The 17,412-nt window shown below is 39.5% G+C and overlaps 1 protein-coding gene across 3 annotated transcripts in view; it reads right to left on the bottom strand.

The window, feature by feature from the left end:
* Positions 1 to 997: 997 nt before the first annotated feature.
* Positions 998 to 17,412, bottom strand: part of LHFPL3 (LHFPL tetraspan subfamily member 3) — a 518,064-nt gene continuing 501,649 nt past the window's right edge. For all 3 annotated transcript variants that reach the window (XM_081079474.1, XM_081079473.1, XM_081079472.1), the window contains one exon: positions 998 to 3,138. Coding sequence is in view for 1 of the 3 variants with exons in the window: in XM_081079472.1 (XP_080935598.1) it covers positions 3,110 to 3,138 (29 nt within the window). In the remaining 2 variants the exon portion in view is untranslated. The remainder of the gene's footprint in view (positions 3,139 to 17,412) is intronic.

Here is a 17,412-nt window from a genome sequence, read left to right as displayed (position 1 = left end):
ACATATTTGTTGAGTGACTAAAACTGAATGTTGGCTACTTATTCTCTTTAGACCAGTCCTAGATTCTCCAGTGCTCCACAGTGCCCACTGTTTCCTATTATCTCCCAACACAGCTTGCTTTGCTCTGCTAATCTACTTATCTACCTGGCCCTTGTAGGCATTTTAATTTTCAATCCTTGATCATAAATGTTACCCTAATTATCTTCAGCATTTTGAGAGCAGAGGTTGTGTTTCATGTTTCCTTTCTTCCTTCAATGTCTTGCATGTAAGTAGGAGGGGAAGGAATTAACATTCATTAAATATCTCCTACCTGTGAAGCACAATGCCACTGTAATTTATGTCATCACAGCACCACTATGGGGCCAGGTATTATTATTATTTATGTCCATTTTATAGATGAGAACACCGACATGTAGAGTTGTTCAGAGTCATATAGTAACTAAAGGACCTAGCATTGGAACTCACCTCGATGAACTATTGCAAAAGGGTTGCTCATGTCTGATGAACAGGTGGCTGTTTTCAATTTGCAAAGTGAAGATTGAGCAATTAATTCAATATTTCAGGTCATTTTACTTGAACAGTTTGGCTTGTTCCTTCTCAATTTCATTCAATGGAATATGTGATGATTTAGCTTGAGGGATGTCCATATTTGGCTAGAAGAGGCTCTGGAAATGTTAATCCTTCATTCTGCACGAGGGTCCTGAATATCTAATACTGTCTGCTGGTGGCACGTGTTATGGAATCTGGCAGCAAGGAGATTTTTCTGAAGGTAGTTATTTCAGTCAAATCATTACCTCTCCCCAGACCACTGGACAAATACAGACACTGACGCACCAAATGTGTGTCACGCGACCAACCAAGCAATCTTTAAAATAAGAAAATCTTATTTTTATTTTTATTTTTTACAGAAATTCAGATATTCCAACAAATTTCTTTACATTTCCTGGACCTTAAAAAAATTACACACAACTTTTAGACACAATACAACAGAACAGAATGAGAAAGGGAGTCACTTTATTTTTTAAAAAAAGATAAAAACATACTTCTTATAGTTAGTTAACATTTAGTGATATACATGTGTATTAGCTATGTACAGATGGTACATTGTCAATGACCCATCTTCAGAGCACTGTGGTGTGCTAAATTAAATTACACTTAGGTTTTTATGGAAAAAACTGTTTAAAAACATTTGCATGTGGATAGGAAACACTTTTTCATTTTTGTAAACACCACTATTTGTGATGTAAAACTCCCAATGGAATCTGTAATTTACATGGATAAGAGAAAGCCAGTGCTATTTTTATTGCAGATAAAGTAGAGAGGTACCTCCCTTTAAATAAAAGATGAATTCTTGAAAAGTTGTGTATAATTAAATTTGGTAAGTAGGGTGTTTTGAATGCAGTGGGAGAACTAATATTTAAAGCAACAAATAACTCCCAGAGGGGCTAATATTTTAGAGATAATAAATATTCCCTTAATTTGGTTCTTTAGAAAATCCTTATCTTTGTGAATTGGATTTTACTCATTTGAGCATACCTGTAATATACTTTTAGCCATTTGAAACATGATCACATTTATGGTGAAAAGATGGCTAGTTGCAAAACATTTGGCAAAAATAGAAGTGCGGTCCTAATAGACAGAGGGTAAGAGAAATCAACCCCGGTCTGTATCACTTCTTATATTATACTCCATGGGTGCTCCAGTGACATATGCTAATTTAATCTTAATTTTTAGTCTAAAAATGAAGGTATATTTTCTGGTCATTCTCAAGCAATTGGCTACTTCAATATTAAATTTTTCCTGTTGTTGCATTGGCAGGATATGTGGTGAGGTGGGTGAGGGGAGCCTGGAAGCTAAAGATTGTTGAAAACAACTGATCAGTTGTAACTACTTTCAAATGCCAACCAAATAAAAAAATTTTGAGTGTTTTTAAACCAATGTTAGTAAACAGAAAGGCAACTTACTCCTACCAAGTTTATTTGACCTGTATAAGTATATATTCACTTATTTCTAAGGCTATTAAATTATTGTTTATTTAGTTAGTACCACTTACTATCATTTAGAAATAGGTTAATGGGATGATTTTTTTTTTTTAAACAAAATGAGTGCTTGTCAGTAAGGTAAAGAAAGAATATACGTGGATTTCTGATGACATGTTTGGCAAAGAAATAGAAACAAAAACAGGAGAGATTTTAAATGCTTATTTATAAAGTGTATTAAATTCCTATGCATATACGAGGGAGAATTAGAAAAAGTATTTATTTGATAGCAGCCTATATATTACATGTGAGCATCGAAAGTGAAAATGAGCTTTCTATGTTTTTCAGAGTTCTGTGAGGCTATTTCCTGAAAGATAGGGAAATCTATGTTGCTTGGGAACCTATGATGTAAAGATATACTTCCTGTAATATACAGCTTGATGGAGTAATAGTTTATGTCAGAAACACTTTCTCAGTAATAACTTGTACAGACATTAAACAGAACACAGATTCGGTAAAAAGTGTGAAGTGTTACATCTCTCAACTGAGTGTTTGTAACTAATTACACAGTGAAATAAATGAACAGCAGAGATGGGGGAACCTAGGTCATGGCTCCTAAGAAGATATTCAGAGGCATTTTCTAAGATGCTTCCTCAATAAATGATGCTTTGTCAGCCTCTTGGCTACTGAGATAGGAATGATTTAGGATTGACTGCCTTTTTTAAAATAATGTTGAAAGGTTAAAGCTTTTTGTTTTCAGTTTGATTAAAAAAGGACAGCTTACAAACCTCAGTACATATATATATATATATTTTACATGTTAATTCTAGCACATTTATGTTTCTTTTCCTTGAAATATTTCCTGAATGTGATTTCTCATGAATGTAATTTCTCATGGATGTTATCTGATCTTATTCAATGATAGTTTCCAGTGAGCTGGTGTTTAATCCATAATCACATCTCCTTCTAGAAAATCACTCCCATATCTGCTGATCTAGATTTAGAAAGGGCTTTGACAACTGGATGTTTCACTCTTGTTCATGTCCATTTCTGTACTCTGATCTCTCCCAAGCATCTTCCTTCTTGATGGTGATGTACAAAAGCTGTTATTCGATTTGTTAAGCTTGTGCTCATTCTAGAGAATATTGGCTTAGCAGAACTGCAGAAAGGGGCAGGGGAGAGGTGGGGACAAGAAAGAGGAAAGAAAGAAAAAATGCATCATTTTACGTCAGCAAGATTTTTGTGCATATTTGTCACAGAAAAACCACACCAACAAATGGTTCAAATGCTCTTGTTATCAAAGAACATTGAAAAGTTTGAGGTTTCTCCCCCCATTAAACAAACATCACAGTCTTCTGGCAAAGGATCCCTCCTACAACTTAGATGTGTGTATTTCCTCCATCTGGGTAAAGATGACAAGCTGCTTTGCGAGAGCAAGGAAGAATGCGAAGCGACCTCAAGTATCACCAACTTTTTTTTTTTTGCCTGACATAGAAAATGCCTCACATGAGTGTTTTCCTTTTTCCTCTATGTTTTATTGATTTATTATACAACCAACATTATTCCAGCTAGGAAAGAAATGATTATAAAGCTGAATCATCCACAATCCCATCACCTTGAGACACCCATTGTTTTCTTCCCGTTCCTTACCGAAATATGCACTGATTTTATATAGTTGGAATCACAGTAGAGATGACTGTTTTAACATTATGTGAAAAACAGTTTTCTATATATTTCCATTCTCTGCATCATTGGCATCCATTTTTAATGGCTGCATAATATTCCATTCCACCCGCAGTCCTTTCCATTCCATGCCCAGTATTCTATTTGCCACTATTTCACCATTGTCAGAGTGTAGATACGTTTCTGTTTTTGTTGTCATCAATAATGAATATCTTTGCATATAAAGCTCTATTTTCCTTTTTTGTTTTCTATTTGTTCTATTTTTCTATTTGTTCTTTTAAATTCTTTCTTTAGGACAAATTCTCAAGGACGGGCTGCTTTCCCTTTTCTTCACATTAGGGACTGTGCCTGTATTGATATAACTAGACCACAAATAGTGTGATCGGCTTCATTCTTTGGATGATTGTCAGACTTTGGCACTGTTAACCAGGACTTAAATGTACCCTTACCTACCGTGAAGATAGGTCAATGCATCTAGCTGGCCAGATGTGGGCTGAAAGGAAACAGCCTATTGGGTTTTGCATCACAAAGCACTTAGACACAAATGATAATAAAAGAATTGGCCCATTATTCAGTTATACTCCTTGATCCACTTCACAAGATAAGATTATGGTGTTCGAATGAGTGCTAGAGAAAGATCTAAGAGGTTCTGTTGTTTTTTCCAGTCTTTGTGCCCTTGTTTTCCAACACACTTTAAAAAATCTTATGCACATTATGATTTTAATGAACTTCTTTCTCTCAGTGAGAGAACTCAGTTACATTAATGTATCCAACCTTCACAGGGGATAATTGAAATATGATCATGTCATAATGGTTATTAGTCTGTAATGATTCTTTGAAATTGAATCAAGCTGGCAGAAGCCCTATGGAAGGGAATGCTTTCTTCAGATATTATTAAAAGCAACATAAGCAATCGGGGAATTTTATCCAGCGCTATCAGCACTTCTGAACCTTGAGTGGTCTCTGCTCGGGGGCTGTGGAGGTGCTCTCGCTAGATGGAATCAAGGTTGTGGGTCCAGGATTCCACTACTCTAGCATTCTTCACTCTGGTTATTTTTCTATTTAAAATCCACAATGTTGAAAGTCTGGGTTTTCCAGTAAGATCTGTGAAAGGCGCTAGCTGGGGTGGAGGGAGGAGGAGTGGGGAGTTGTAACCATATGAAACAGAATAGGGAAATGGGTATTGAAAAATGGCTATGCACGTGGAAGAGAAGGTATTAGTTGGTGCAAAAGTCATTGCGGTTTTTGCAATTATTTTTAACCGTTTTAACCGCAATGACTTTTGCACCAACCCCATGCACATGGGCCTGCCCAGGGTTATATGTGGACCGTGCATGGGAAGAGGGACGAAAGAGCATAGTCCTTATTTTCTTGAGGTTCACAAATAAATATACCCAATTTCATGACAGAAAAGTCGGCTTTGGTGTAAACCATCTGTGGGCGTCCAGGAACCAGAGACTCCCACTTTCTCTTTCCCTGACTCTAAGACAGGTGACATCCCAGTGAGCTGGGAAGAGAGCAAATGGGGGTGGAAGGGCTTTAGAGCAGCCCCCAGAGCACTGACACCCAAGCCTGGAAAGGAAATGGGAACTTCCTGCAGGGTAGGCCGCTCCCTGGGAAGATCTGAGCCTTCTTGCAGGCAGAGAACTTCTGTTGCCAATCTCACAAGGGTTCCTGTTTACACCTCCTCATTGGGCCCGCGGTCCAGGGGCTGACCAGAACAAGTCATTCATCACCAACCCTACTGGGATTTGCTCTGGACTTGGGCCACCTGTACCCTCCACGTGGCCAAATCCCTTACTGGATCCCTCATTGATGACTCAACCCTTCCTTCTTAAAGAATAATACTCTTTGTTCTGTTGTCAACCCTGGGACTACACGGCCCACACATGGTATCGATGTTGGGCAGGGAGCTGAAAAGTGAATGGAAAAATGAGAGCGAAGCCAGTGAACCATGCCTGGACTGGGGTGAGGCCTGAGGCTCCCAGGGTACAGCGTTTGAGGAGGTGCTCGCTCTCCAGCTTGTGCAAATGCAGGTGGGTGCCTCCTTACCATTCTGCACACTAGGTATGAGCCTGGTCCCGTCCTGCTGGTGAGCACAGGCTGGTTATGGCCGCCTGGCGATGTTGCCTTGAATTCGAGGTACTCAGACACTGCGACCACTGTGTATTGTTTCTTCCTAGTGCTCACACCACCATGCAACCAGAACCCCAGGGTGTGTGAGACGTCTGCAGATTATGCTGGGCTAAAAATAACCAGCATCTTTGTTCCGGGGATGATCAGAACACCAACACTCCCCACACAGTATCAGGAAAACACTTTGCCGTGAGGAGTGAAATTAGAATGTTACTATGATGACTTCAATGGCATGCACACTGAAGAATTGTCCACCTGAGGGCCTGGAGAGGGCCAGCCCTTCGAGCACATTTGTGAAGCCAGTAGGCGGAAGAGGATAAAAGGCAGGGTTTTGCTCTGCAGATGTTGCCATCATTCCTTTACTCTAATGACGGTCAGACACCAAGGCAGTTTGGAGAATTTGGTGGAAGCATTAGTGTGGTTATACTGTGATTTTCGCTTTGTAAAACATTCTGCCTTTTTCAAAATTTTCCCATGCACCATGGATGCTACATAGCTCCGGGGAGGCAATTTAAAAGATGTCATATTCTCCCTGGTTTGTCCAGAGCAGGACTGAGTAAATAAGTCGTTCAATGAAGCTTTGGATCTTTGTTCAGTCAGGTTTGTCCTTGCAACATGTCATGGGCTCTGAGTTGCCCATGTTCCATTTCCATAGGGCTTTTTGCAAGTCCTTTTTGAAGCTGTCATTTGAATCACTGCTCACGAGAGCAGCATTTATAATGGCCACTTGTCCGGACTACCTAAATGCTGTGTTCTTGAATTTTCTATGTGTTTGTGGACTTCGAAAAGTCTCCTGTGGTCGTTTCTGCTGATTGTTTCTATCTGACCTATTCAATTAGGGCCTGGAGCCCCAGTGTCAGGATGGCTGGGGGCAGGCACTGTCTGAGTGAAAAAAAATATTTGGTGGGAGTGTCAGACTTTTAGCAGAATGGCTTGCTGAATCTTTGTTGTAAAAATGAGGTAAAAGAGGAAGTCCAGGCCATATTTTCTCATTGGCTATATAGGCTTAGTCATTTCCTCCTGTTTTATTGTTTTAATGGCACCCACCTCTAACAGATCCTCCGGACACCCTTTATCTCTGGGAAATTAAATAAATGCCCTGAAAATAATACCCCACCATCTGTGTCCTCAGGTGCTCTAGACATGTTGTGCCCCACAGTGGGTGTGGCACGTCAATGATGGTTGTAGATTCTTTGTCATTTCTCTTGTTGAGAAGGGGAGTATACGTTCCCCTTTCCTTGAATCTGGGCTTTAAGAGTATAAGAAGCTTATTTTTTATTGTGATAAAAAAAAAACACCAACCCATAAAATAAGATTTACCATCTTAACCGTTTTAAAGTGTATAGTTCAGTAGGGTTAAGTATGTTTACGTTGTTGTGAAACAGATCTCCATAACTTTTTCATCTTGGGAGTCTGAAACTCTATAGCCACTAAACACATTTCATTTTCCTCCCTCCCCCATCCCTTAGTAACTCCCCTTTGGCTTTCTGTTTCTATGAAGCTGATGTCTTTAGCTAGCTGCTGTAAGTGGAATCATACAGTATTTGTCTTTTTGTGATTGACATATTTCACTCAGCATAACATCCTCAAAGTTCATTCACGCTGTAGCATGTAATAAGATTTCCTTGCCTTTTTTTTTAAACATTTTTTTTTTATTCCTTGCCTTTTAAGGCTGAATAATATCCCATTGTATGAATAGGACACATTTTATTTATCCATTCATCCATCAATGGACACGTGGGCTGCTGCCACCTCTTGGCTACTTTGCATAATGCTGCTATCAACATGGGTGTACAAATATCATTTCGAGACCCTGCTTTCAATTCTTTTGGATATATACCCAGAAGTGAGATAGCTGGATCACATGGTATTTTTATTTCTAATATTTTTGAGAAAGCTCCATAATGCTTTTTGTTTTTATTTTATTGGGGTACATTGGGGAACAGTGTGTTTCTCCAGGGCCCATCAGCTCCAAGTTGTTGTCCTTCAATCCAGTTGTGGAGGGCGCTGTTCAGCTCCAAGTCCAGTTGCCGTTTTCAATCTTTAGTTGTAGGGGGTGCAGCCCACCATCCCGGGGAGGGGGGGGAATTGAACTGGCAACCTTTTGTTAAGAGCTTGCGCTCTAACCAACTGAGCCATCCGGCCGCCCCCATAATGGTTTTTATTGCACCATTTTAATAATCCCATCAACAGTGCACGAGGGCTTCAATTTCTTTACATCTTTCCACCACTTGCTTTTTTTTTTTTTTTTTTTTGGATTTTTTTTGATAGTACTCATCCTAATGGGTATGAGATTTAACAAAACTTTGACGTATAAGTCAAAGTTATAAGTTATAAGTCACTAAATCTTGGGATAGTTTGTTATGCAGCAATACGTAGCTAACTGGAACAGAGGACAGATGCCCTTTCTCCTACTGCAGTTTAGAATTGCTGTATTAAGTATACTGCAGTGACGTTCAGCTGGATAGTTGGCACAATGCTCATAGGTCAGAAAGCGTGCTACCATCTTTGACTTGTGTTTTCCTTCTTAACCCAATTTTTAGAGGAGCAATACCTGAACCGGCAACCTCCACTCACTGGTCTATCCATATTCTCTCTTCGGGCAGTCATTGGTTTGTCCCTTGTGTGGTCTGACTGCAGGGGCTTTGGATCTGGGCTGAAAATAAATGCTTGCTTATACTTTTGGGCTCAGTTAGAGTCTAACACTGATTTTTGTTGCAGATTGATTAACATGAGCTTTAGGTGATTAGAGGGTCTGAATTGATTGTAGTTGTCTGTTGTGAGGGTTGATGAAAACTGGGGTATATTCCCATTGCGCATCTTTACTTGCACGCCACTGTCCCCACTCATCAGTCACTAGGCCAGTGCTTCTTAAACTTTAAGACTTACCTGGGGATCTTGTTAAAAATGCAAATTATCAGCTTTATTTACGGTGGCCAAGACATGGAAACAACCAAAATGTCCTTCGACAGATGAATGGATAAAGAAGTTGTGGTATATATACACAATGGAATACTATTCGGTGGTAAGAAAAGATGATATAGGAACATTTGTGACAACATGGATGGATCTTGAGAGTATAATGCTAAGCGAAATAAGTCAGACAGAAAAAGCAGAGAATCGTATGATTTCACTGATATGTGGTGTATAAACCAAAAACAAGACAAACAAATGAGAAACAAAAACTCATAGACACAGACAATAGTTTAGTGGTTACCAGAGGGTGAGGGGAGTGGGGGGAGGGAGATGAGGGTAAGGGGGATCAAATATATGGTGATGGAAGGAGAACTGACTCTGGGTGGTGAACACACAGTGGGATTTATAGATGACGTAATACAGAATTGTGCACCTGAAATCTATGTAACTTTACTAACAATTGTCACGCCAATGACCTTTAATTTAAAAAAATGCAAATTTTGATTCCGTAGGTGTGGGGAGAAACCTGAGAATTTGCGTTTCTAATAATGTCCCAGGTGATGCTGCTGCTGGTACCACACTCGGAGAAGCAAAGCACTGGCCTGAGCTCCCTGAGGTGGAGACTGTATTCTCTTCATCTTTGTATCACCAGCTTACTGAGGTGCTTGGTACATAATAGGTGCTCAAAAGTTGTTTGTTGTATGAATGAATGAAACCAAACCAAGCACAGGAATCTACGAAAAACCTGGCAAAGCAAATCTTGAGTTTGGTAGAGATACTCAGTGACTTGCAACCTCAGTGAGGACTTTTGGGGGCTTTCAATTCCTTCCACCTCCATTAAGGAGCTGGGCAGAGGAATCAGGGGCAGGGGGCACCTCCCTCATCTTGAGCCCATGGATGATTTTATCACTTGGTTGTAACGATCATTTAATTTTTTAAATTATAAATATGCAGAGAGGTATCTGAGAAATGAAACAAGTACAACCTGAGATAGTACTAGTATGTTTTCTTTCCTCCTTTCTTCCCCTAGGTTCTTCTTCTTTTTTTTTAATCCTTTATATTCTCTGCCTTTCTTATTCTCTCTCTCTCTCCCACCCTCACTCCCTCCACCCCTCCCTGGACATCTGTCTCTGTCTCCTCCTACCTCTTTTTCGACATACTGATTTTAACACAGGAGAGTTGGAGGATAATTGCTAAAACTGTTCTTCTGGTCACTCTTGTAGATCTTCTTGGCTAAGAAAGGGGAGAAAATAGCCTAAGAATGAGGCCCTGATAATTTTGTGCTATTCCTGTATGCAATGGACAGTTAGACTTTGACATCAGGCACAACACTTTCTCATATGATCTTTTCTAGAAAGTAAGTAACTCATGAGAAGGTATTTTGATTGTTAATTTATGAACATCTTCCTTCTCTCGTCCTCATTAAGGATGTTGTAGAATCTACTAAAAACAATAAAACAGGCACAATTACTTGGTAGGTCTTACCTAGGTGTGTTGACAATAGAATGTTGGTGCTGATTTATTAATCCCAATATTCATTGTTCAGTTTTAACATGAAGTCGTTCCATATTTTATACAGGTTGAAAGGCTTTTATTAATGAAGCCCCCAAAACAGGTCCATGGCAGAATGAGAGTGTAGCAACCTCAATTCTTAATGCATTTCACAAGAACTAAAAAGTTCGGTGAAGATCTTACTGTGCCGTCCCCACTTTGGTGACTTCTATGCATTCTTCTGAAATTCTTCATAAGTGTTTTGCCTTTTCATTTCATGAACTAGCTCATGACTAACACTTCACTATGTGATCACGATAATCCGTTAAAAACATAAATAAAAGCAAAAACAATTTGAGTATCACCACCCATGAAGTTGCAAATCATGGTGCCCAAAGATGTATTGGCTACTCAGTAAATTCATCTCTGCCTGTTGACATTGAATACTCAGCCTCACATGTCTGCTTCTAATCTTTCCTTCCTGGACGGGAAAGACTATCAGTGACAATTTGTATGGTTTCCCTGTTCCTTGCTTCTGTCCATACTTCTTTTGCTAGAGGTGCTCTCACTTTCTCTCTGGCAACAAGGTCGACTTCACAGTCTTTCTCTTCATCTCAGAGCACTATCTTGAGAGTCAAGTGGCCTTCCTTGATAATATAGGTTTCCTGATTTTCGTGGAGGCATATAGTTTATTGGTTAAATGTATGTGTTCTGAAGCTATTTCCTCTGTCTTTGAATCCTAATTCCACCACTTACTGGCTGGGTAACTCTAGAGAAGTTCCTTAACATCTTTGCTTTATTTGGAAGATGGGGGTACCCTCTTCCTCAGTTGTCCTGATTGAGATGATGCTTATAATATGTTTATGATTCAATGGGCAAATTTGGCAAAAGGAAGAGATCAATAAATGTTGGCAGGTTTTCTTTCTTAAATGCAGAATAGTGTAAGTAGCACTATTTCATTCTAGAAATACCACATACATACACTAACCAGCAATAAATCATGTAAGCGTTTATTTTTCCCTGAGACAGGACTGCCCAATGGTACAAACTGGGGTTCCTGGAGACAAGGCTGTGTGGGTGTGAACTCCAGCTTTGCCACTTAATAGCTCTGTGGCCTTGAGGGGGTACCTGGCCTACTTTACTCGTGTGCAAATGGGGATAGACTAGTGCTGCTCATAGAGCTGTTGTGAGCGCTAAATAAAGTCACACAGAGTAAGTTCTGTGAACTATTCCTGTTGTCAGTATGATTATTATTGTTGGGAAGTGGATTTTTGCCTTGATGGTGTAAGGACAAATGAAAATTATAAGTACGAGGCTTACTTCTCCCCGTTAAAAATAAGAGAAGAGACTTTTTCCCTTCCTTTCCTTAGAGCATTTAGAAATCTTGTAATTATAAATTTTCTCTGTTTCTTAGAAATCTGTGTAAATCTTTTTAGAAACGAAATAAGGCTCTTGACAGCTGTATGACCCAAGAATGTCTTCCTGAAGGTCCTGGGAGCCATCTCTTTGAAATGTAAACGTTAAGGGCAATAGCTGCCCACCTCCCAATTTCTGCGGGAGGGCAGGAGCCTAATTTCAGGGCGGCTTGCTCCAAGTTGCAAAACTACCTCTGTCATAAAGATAACAGAAGTGTATTTTTCCTTTGTAACACAAATGGTCACCCTCAACTAACCTAGTAAATCTAGGGTGAATTGTTTATGCTAAGTGATACTGTCAGGTCCTCTTGAGGACTAGTTATTGTTCATTCTGAAAACATGTATGTAATGGGTTGTATCTGCTTGGCTATGTAAAAAGGTAAAATTCCATGTTGTCTTTGCAATCTTTTAGCAGATTGTCTGTGACATGCATCATATTTTGGTTTAATGCTTATTCGATAATGAAACTCTTTTCTTTTTCTACTACCTTTATGGAGAGATTTCCTGAGTTGGAGGAAAACTTTGTTTTTAATTATGTTACCCAAACAATGTATATTGATATATCTGTATTTATGCACCTAATTGCTTTATTTAATGCCTGTCCTCTTTTAGCACAGAATTTACAATAGGAAAGGGACTATCTTTCGAAAATTTCTCAGAGAGCACTGAAATCAGTGTTATTAAAATGTAATTTACAAATAATTATCTATTAAAACCCAATTGATGCACCCCTTTCTTCTTTGTGACTACACTACAAGTTTCTGTGAAATTATGGAAAGGCACAGCTCTTTAGAATCATATACTCATTCCCTCCTCCAGGAAGCAGTGAGGCTTTGTTTCTCAGGATGTGAACCTATGGTCTTGAATGAGCCTTTAGTAGGCAGGGAGTTCAGGATCGTGAGGTTTTACATGCTTTTATTATGACAAATTTAATAGTCCTGGTCCTAATTATCCATATGGTTGTTTGTTGTTATGAAACAAGACATTCAAGTATGATGTATGCTTCCTCTGTAGACCTCAGGAATGTAGACCACACAGCCAGAGGGCAATTTATAACCAAGATCTAATCAACACACACACACACACACACACACACACACACACAGATACACACTCCCCAGCTCCTGTTAGAGACGTAACCAAGAGTTAACGCAGTTAGTACATATGTAATCCATCACTGACTGGCTGACATCAGTTAGCCACAAATGACATGGTGGTAAGGGGGAGCCAGAGACCAGCTGCATTGCAGAATTTTAGGGCTTTCTACTAGGCAGAAGTGTTCTCCAGCTTAAAACGTTTTAGAGGTGGCTCAGCACTGCTTCCACGGCCTCCTTGCCACACTGCTCCAGCCTCTCTTCACTGCTTCCCCACTTCGGACTGTGCTTTTGCCTCCTGACGTAACCCCTGGGTCTCGGAACAAATCTTCCAGGCCTGCGCCTGTCTGTAGGAAATGTCCTTTCTCCAGTTTTCTAACTGTATATTTCATATCTCATCTCAAGGCACTTCCCTGGGAGGCATTTCCTGAAAGTTCCCTTCTCTCTTTTGAGTCCCCATTTGCCCTAGTCATCCTTTATCAGCACCTACCTAGTTCTTCTAGACAGTGAACTCCTCAAGTGCCAAGGCCCCTTCTAGGAAGCCTCTGTCCCAAGCACACGGAGCAGGGCCCAGCACACAGCAGGTTGCTTAACAAACCTCTGGTGTTTCCTGAAAGGAGACTGAGGCATTGTTATGGAGTGAATCGTGCCCCCCACCATTCATAGATTGAAGCCTTAACCTCCAAATGTAGCTGTATTTGGAGGTAGGGCCTTTAAGGAGGTAACTAGAGTTAAAAGGGGTCATAAGGGTGGGGTCCTAATCCAATAGGACTAGTGTCCTTATAAGAAGAGAAAGTGACACCAGGGGCATGCATGCATAGAAAAAGGCCATGTGAAGACACAGGAGGAGACGGCCTTCTGCAAGCCAAGGAGAAAAGCTTCAGGAGAAATCAAACCTGCCCACATCTTGATCTTGGACTTCCAGCCTCCAGAACTGTGAGAAAATATATTTCTCTTGTTTAAGCCACCCAGTCTGTGTTATTTTGTTATGGCGGCCCTAGTAGTCTAAGATAGGCATCAACAAAGCCAATCTTTCCCCCCATATCATTCCGCTAGTTAGCTGGAGACTTGGAGAGAATTCTTTAAACCTACACCAGAATCTCCGTTAGTTTTTCAGTTTTATTTTCCAGTGAAATACTTTTTTCGAGTGAATCTTTTAGGAATTCCAGTTCTACACATGAAACAGAATTGAGTGCAGAATCCCACCCTGCTCTGGCTTTCTTCTCTTTCTCCTGCCCCTTCTCTATATTGTACCTTTGCAGCTCTCCAAGCATTCTTGGAACCTAGTTTGGAAACTACTGCTATACCCAATATGGCCTTCTCCATACCATATCACAAATCTTCCCAATTTTCATGTTCTCTCGCACTGACTAAAGCATTAGAAACCTGTGAAGAAAGAAAGCCAACTGGGTCAGTAGAGGGTAAGATGAACTGGAAGATACATGATTAGGATTTTAGAGAAGGAAAGGTCATTGCAATGATCTGACGCTCTTCTGGGGAGATGCTAAAGAAAATTTCAGCAGATAAAGAGAATCATTCAGAAACCAGGGGTGTCCAACCCTGGTCTGGGACCCATTTTGAAAGTCAGCAAATATCCAAAACATACACATAGCTCCATTCCAAGGTGTATTGAAGTTTCAGTAAAGCTATTTTGGTGATGACCTGGAGAAGAAAATCCTATGGCCTTGGAAAATCCCTGCCCCCCCTCCCCCCAAACTTGGCTTTATAAATGTTGTATGGGCAAGGACAGTGCTTCTCCAACTGTGACTCCGATATTCTTGGATCTTAGTCACGTGGGTATTTGTGAATATGTAGATTCCACGAGCCCAGCTGGATTTAGTGAATCAGTATCAAGACCCCCAGGTGATTCTCCTTTGCATTCAAGTTTAAGATTGTTAACACCTGGGATTTGGAATCAGAGGAAAATTTGAATCCTGGGTTGGCCACTCCCTAGATACTATGACCAATTTATTTTACTGGCCATAGCCTTGGCTTTCTCACCTGTAAAAGAGACATAACACCTATTTTACAAGATTATTTGAGGAATCAAGGTCAGCATTTAATACTTGTCCTCCTTGGGGAGAAACACAGAGGAGATGAAATAGGGTAGAATTGAGAAAAATAGTTTCTGAGATCTCCCTGTGACGTTTTCCCTAGTTTGACAAATAAAAGAAGAAATCCATATAATTTCTTATTGTGTATTTGGAATTAAGCATTTAAAAATAACTCTTGAGGGTTTTATAGGCACCAAGATTGACATCCAAGTACTGGAAATACAACCCCGTTCAGGGAATGCCTTTGGCTGGAAGGAGGAGGGAAGGTGCCAACAAACTTAACCCCAGGGGAGGATTGTTTGATGATTTAGGGATGTGGTCATACCCTCAGTCAAATCATGTCACCAGGGAGGACATTTTCCCGAAAAGCTTAAAAATCAGCTATGGTCCTTTTTCCTTATAAGTGTATTGGCCGGGATTTCAAGGTTTCTGTATGCTGATAATAGCTACTTTTCTGAACACCAACTGTCTGCCAGATATTGTGCCAAGGGCTGTACATACGTCATACTATTCAATCCCCACAAAATCCCCGAAGTGGCAAGTAATAGCATTCATTCCGTTTTACCAATGAAAACACAAATTCAATGATGATGATTCTGAGTAGTATCTGTAAGGATAACAAACTAAAGGCAAGCAAAATCCTGCTCTGCTGTTTTCTTGAGCATTCTACTTTGACATTACTCCCCCAGACAAGTCCGAGTCTTGAGATGGTCTTGCCTGTCACTCCATTCCTTTCTGTTCTCTGCACAGATGAGACTGGGGTCTCATTTAATACCAGCTTGTGAGCTTGAAGTCCAATGAATGGCATTTAATGAATGTTTGTAAAAGAAACTGCTCTGAATATACTATAACATAAGATTGTTTATCATAGGAAAAAAACTGAAAGCAAACTTAATGTCTCAAATAAGAGATTGAATACAGAAATTGTGGTACATTCATACAACCATTTAAAATGAATGTAGATCTATATTAGATGAGTAACATCCATGACATTAACTGAAAAAAGCAGGTTATTAAATAGCATATATAGTGTGGTGATCCCATTTTTGAGAATGTTTATATATGTGTGTGTGTGTGTGTGTGTGTGTGTGTGTATATATATATGTGTGTGTGTGTGTGTGTATAATATTTATATATGGGGATCTACCCCATAATATGCAAATTAAGTTCTGAATGAGATGTAGGATGTTTGTCACTTTTTGCATTGTCTGATATTTCTTTTCTTCTTTTTTTTTTTACAAAGAAATGAGTATGCATTACTTTAATAATTAGGAAAAATGTGCTATTATTATTTTGAAAATTAAATGCCTTGTAAAGAAAAGGAAATTAAACATTTGACCATATGCAATTGTCTTCATGTGTTTCAGTTTGTTTCCCTAAAAGGGTGATTAGAAGATGGTCTGAAGACTAAACATTTTTTTCTACTTAAAAATTTTTTTTCAATTACAGTTGACATTCAATATTATATTAATTTCAGGTGTACAGCATAGTGATTAGGCATTTATATAACTTGTGAAGTGATTTCCCTCTTCATAAGTCTAGTACCCACCTGATACCATGTGTAGTCATTACAACGTTATTGACTATATTCCCTATGCTGTACTTTACATTCCTATGACAATTTGTACTTCTTAATCCCTTTACTTTTTTCACACAGCCCCCAACCTTCCTCCCATCTGTCAACCATCAGTTTTTTTCTCTGTATCTATGAGGTTGTTTCTGTTTTGTTTGTTCATTTATTTTGTTTTTTAGATTCCACATATAAGTGAAATCATATGGTATTTGTCTTTCTCTGTCTCACTTATTTCGCTTAGTATAATACCCTCTAGGTCCATCCATGTTGTCGCAAATGGTAAGATTTCATTTCTTTTTGTGACCAGTAATGGTCCATTGTATATATGTACCAACTCTTCTTTATCCAATCGTTTACTGATGGGCATTTTGGTTGTTTCCATATCTTGGCTATTGTAAACAGTGCTGTAGTGAACATAGGGGTGCATATATTTTTTCAAATTAGTGTTTTAGGTTTCTTCAGGTAAATACCCAAAGTGGAATTGCTGGGTCATAAAGCAGTTCTATTTTAAATTTTTTGAGGAGCCTCCATACTGTTTTCCATAGTGGCCGCACCAATTTGCAATCCCACCATTAGTGCGTGAGGGTTTCTTTTTCTCCACATCCTCGCCAACACTGTTTGTTGATTTGTTGCTGATACCGGTAGCAATTCTGATAGGTGTGAGGTGATACCTCATTGTGGTTTTAATTTGCATTTCTCTGATGATTAGAGACGTTGAGCATTTTTTTCATATGTCTATCGGCCATCTGTATGTCCTCTGTAGCCTGTAGGTATTTCTAAGCATCTCTTTTGCCACGTCCACATACACTCAGTGTGCTCCTCAATATATCACTCACTACACGCTAGTTGAATGAGTCAACAATGAAAAGTGAGATTGATGTGCATAGTATTGCAAAAGAAGAACACTCATAAAGGCTGGAAGAAGTCATAACAATGGAAAAAATAACTAATTTTTTTCTTAGATTCCTGGAAGCGGTACTAACTTGTATTCAAGGTGATTCAAGGCGTCCAGTAGATCCTAGAATCAAGGCTGAGCGGGGTGGCTGCCCCCAGGACTCACAGACGTTTCCC

This window comes from Rhinolophus hipposideros, assembly GCF_964194185.1.
Source record: "Rhinolophus hipposideros genome assembly, chromosome: 18".
In the NCBI taxonomy this organism is placed as follows: Eukaryota; Metazoa; Chordata; class Mammalia; order Chiroptera; family Rhinolophidae; genus Rhinolophus; species Rhinolophus hipposideros.
Note: the sequence above shows the minus strand (reverse complement) of the source record. Positions and strands in the feature narration are given on the sequence as shown.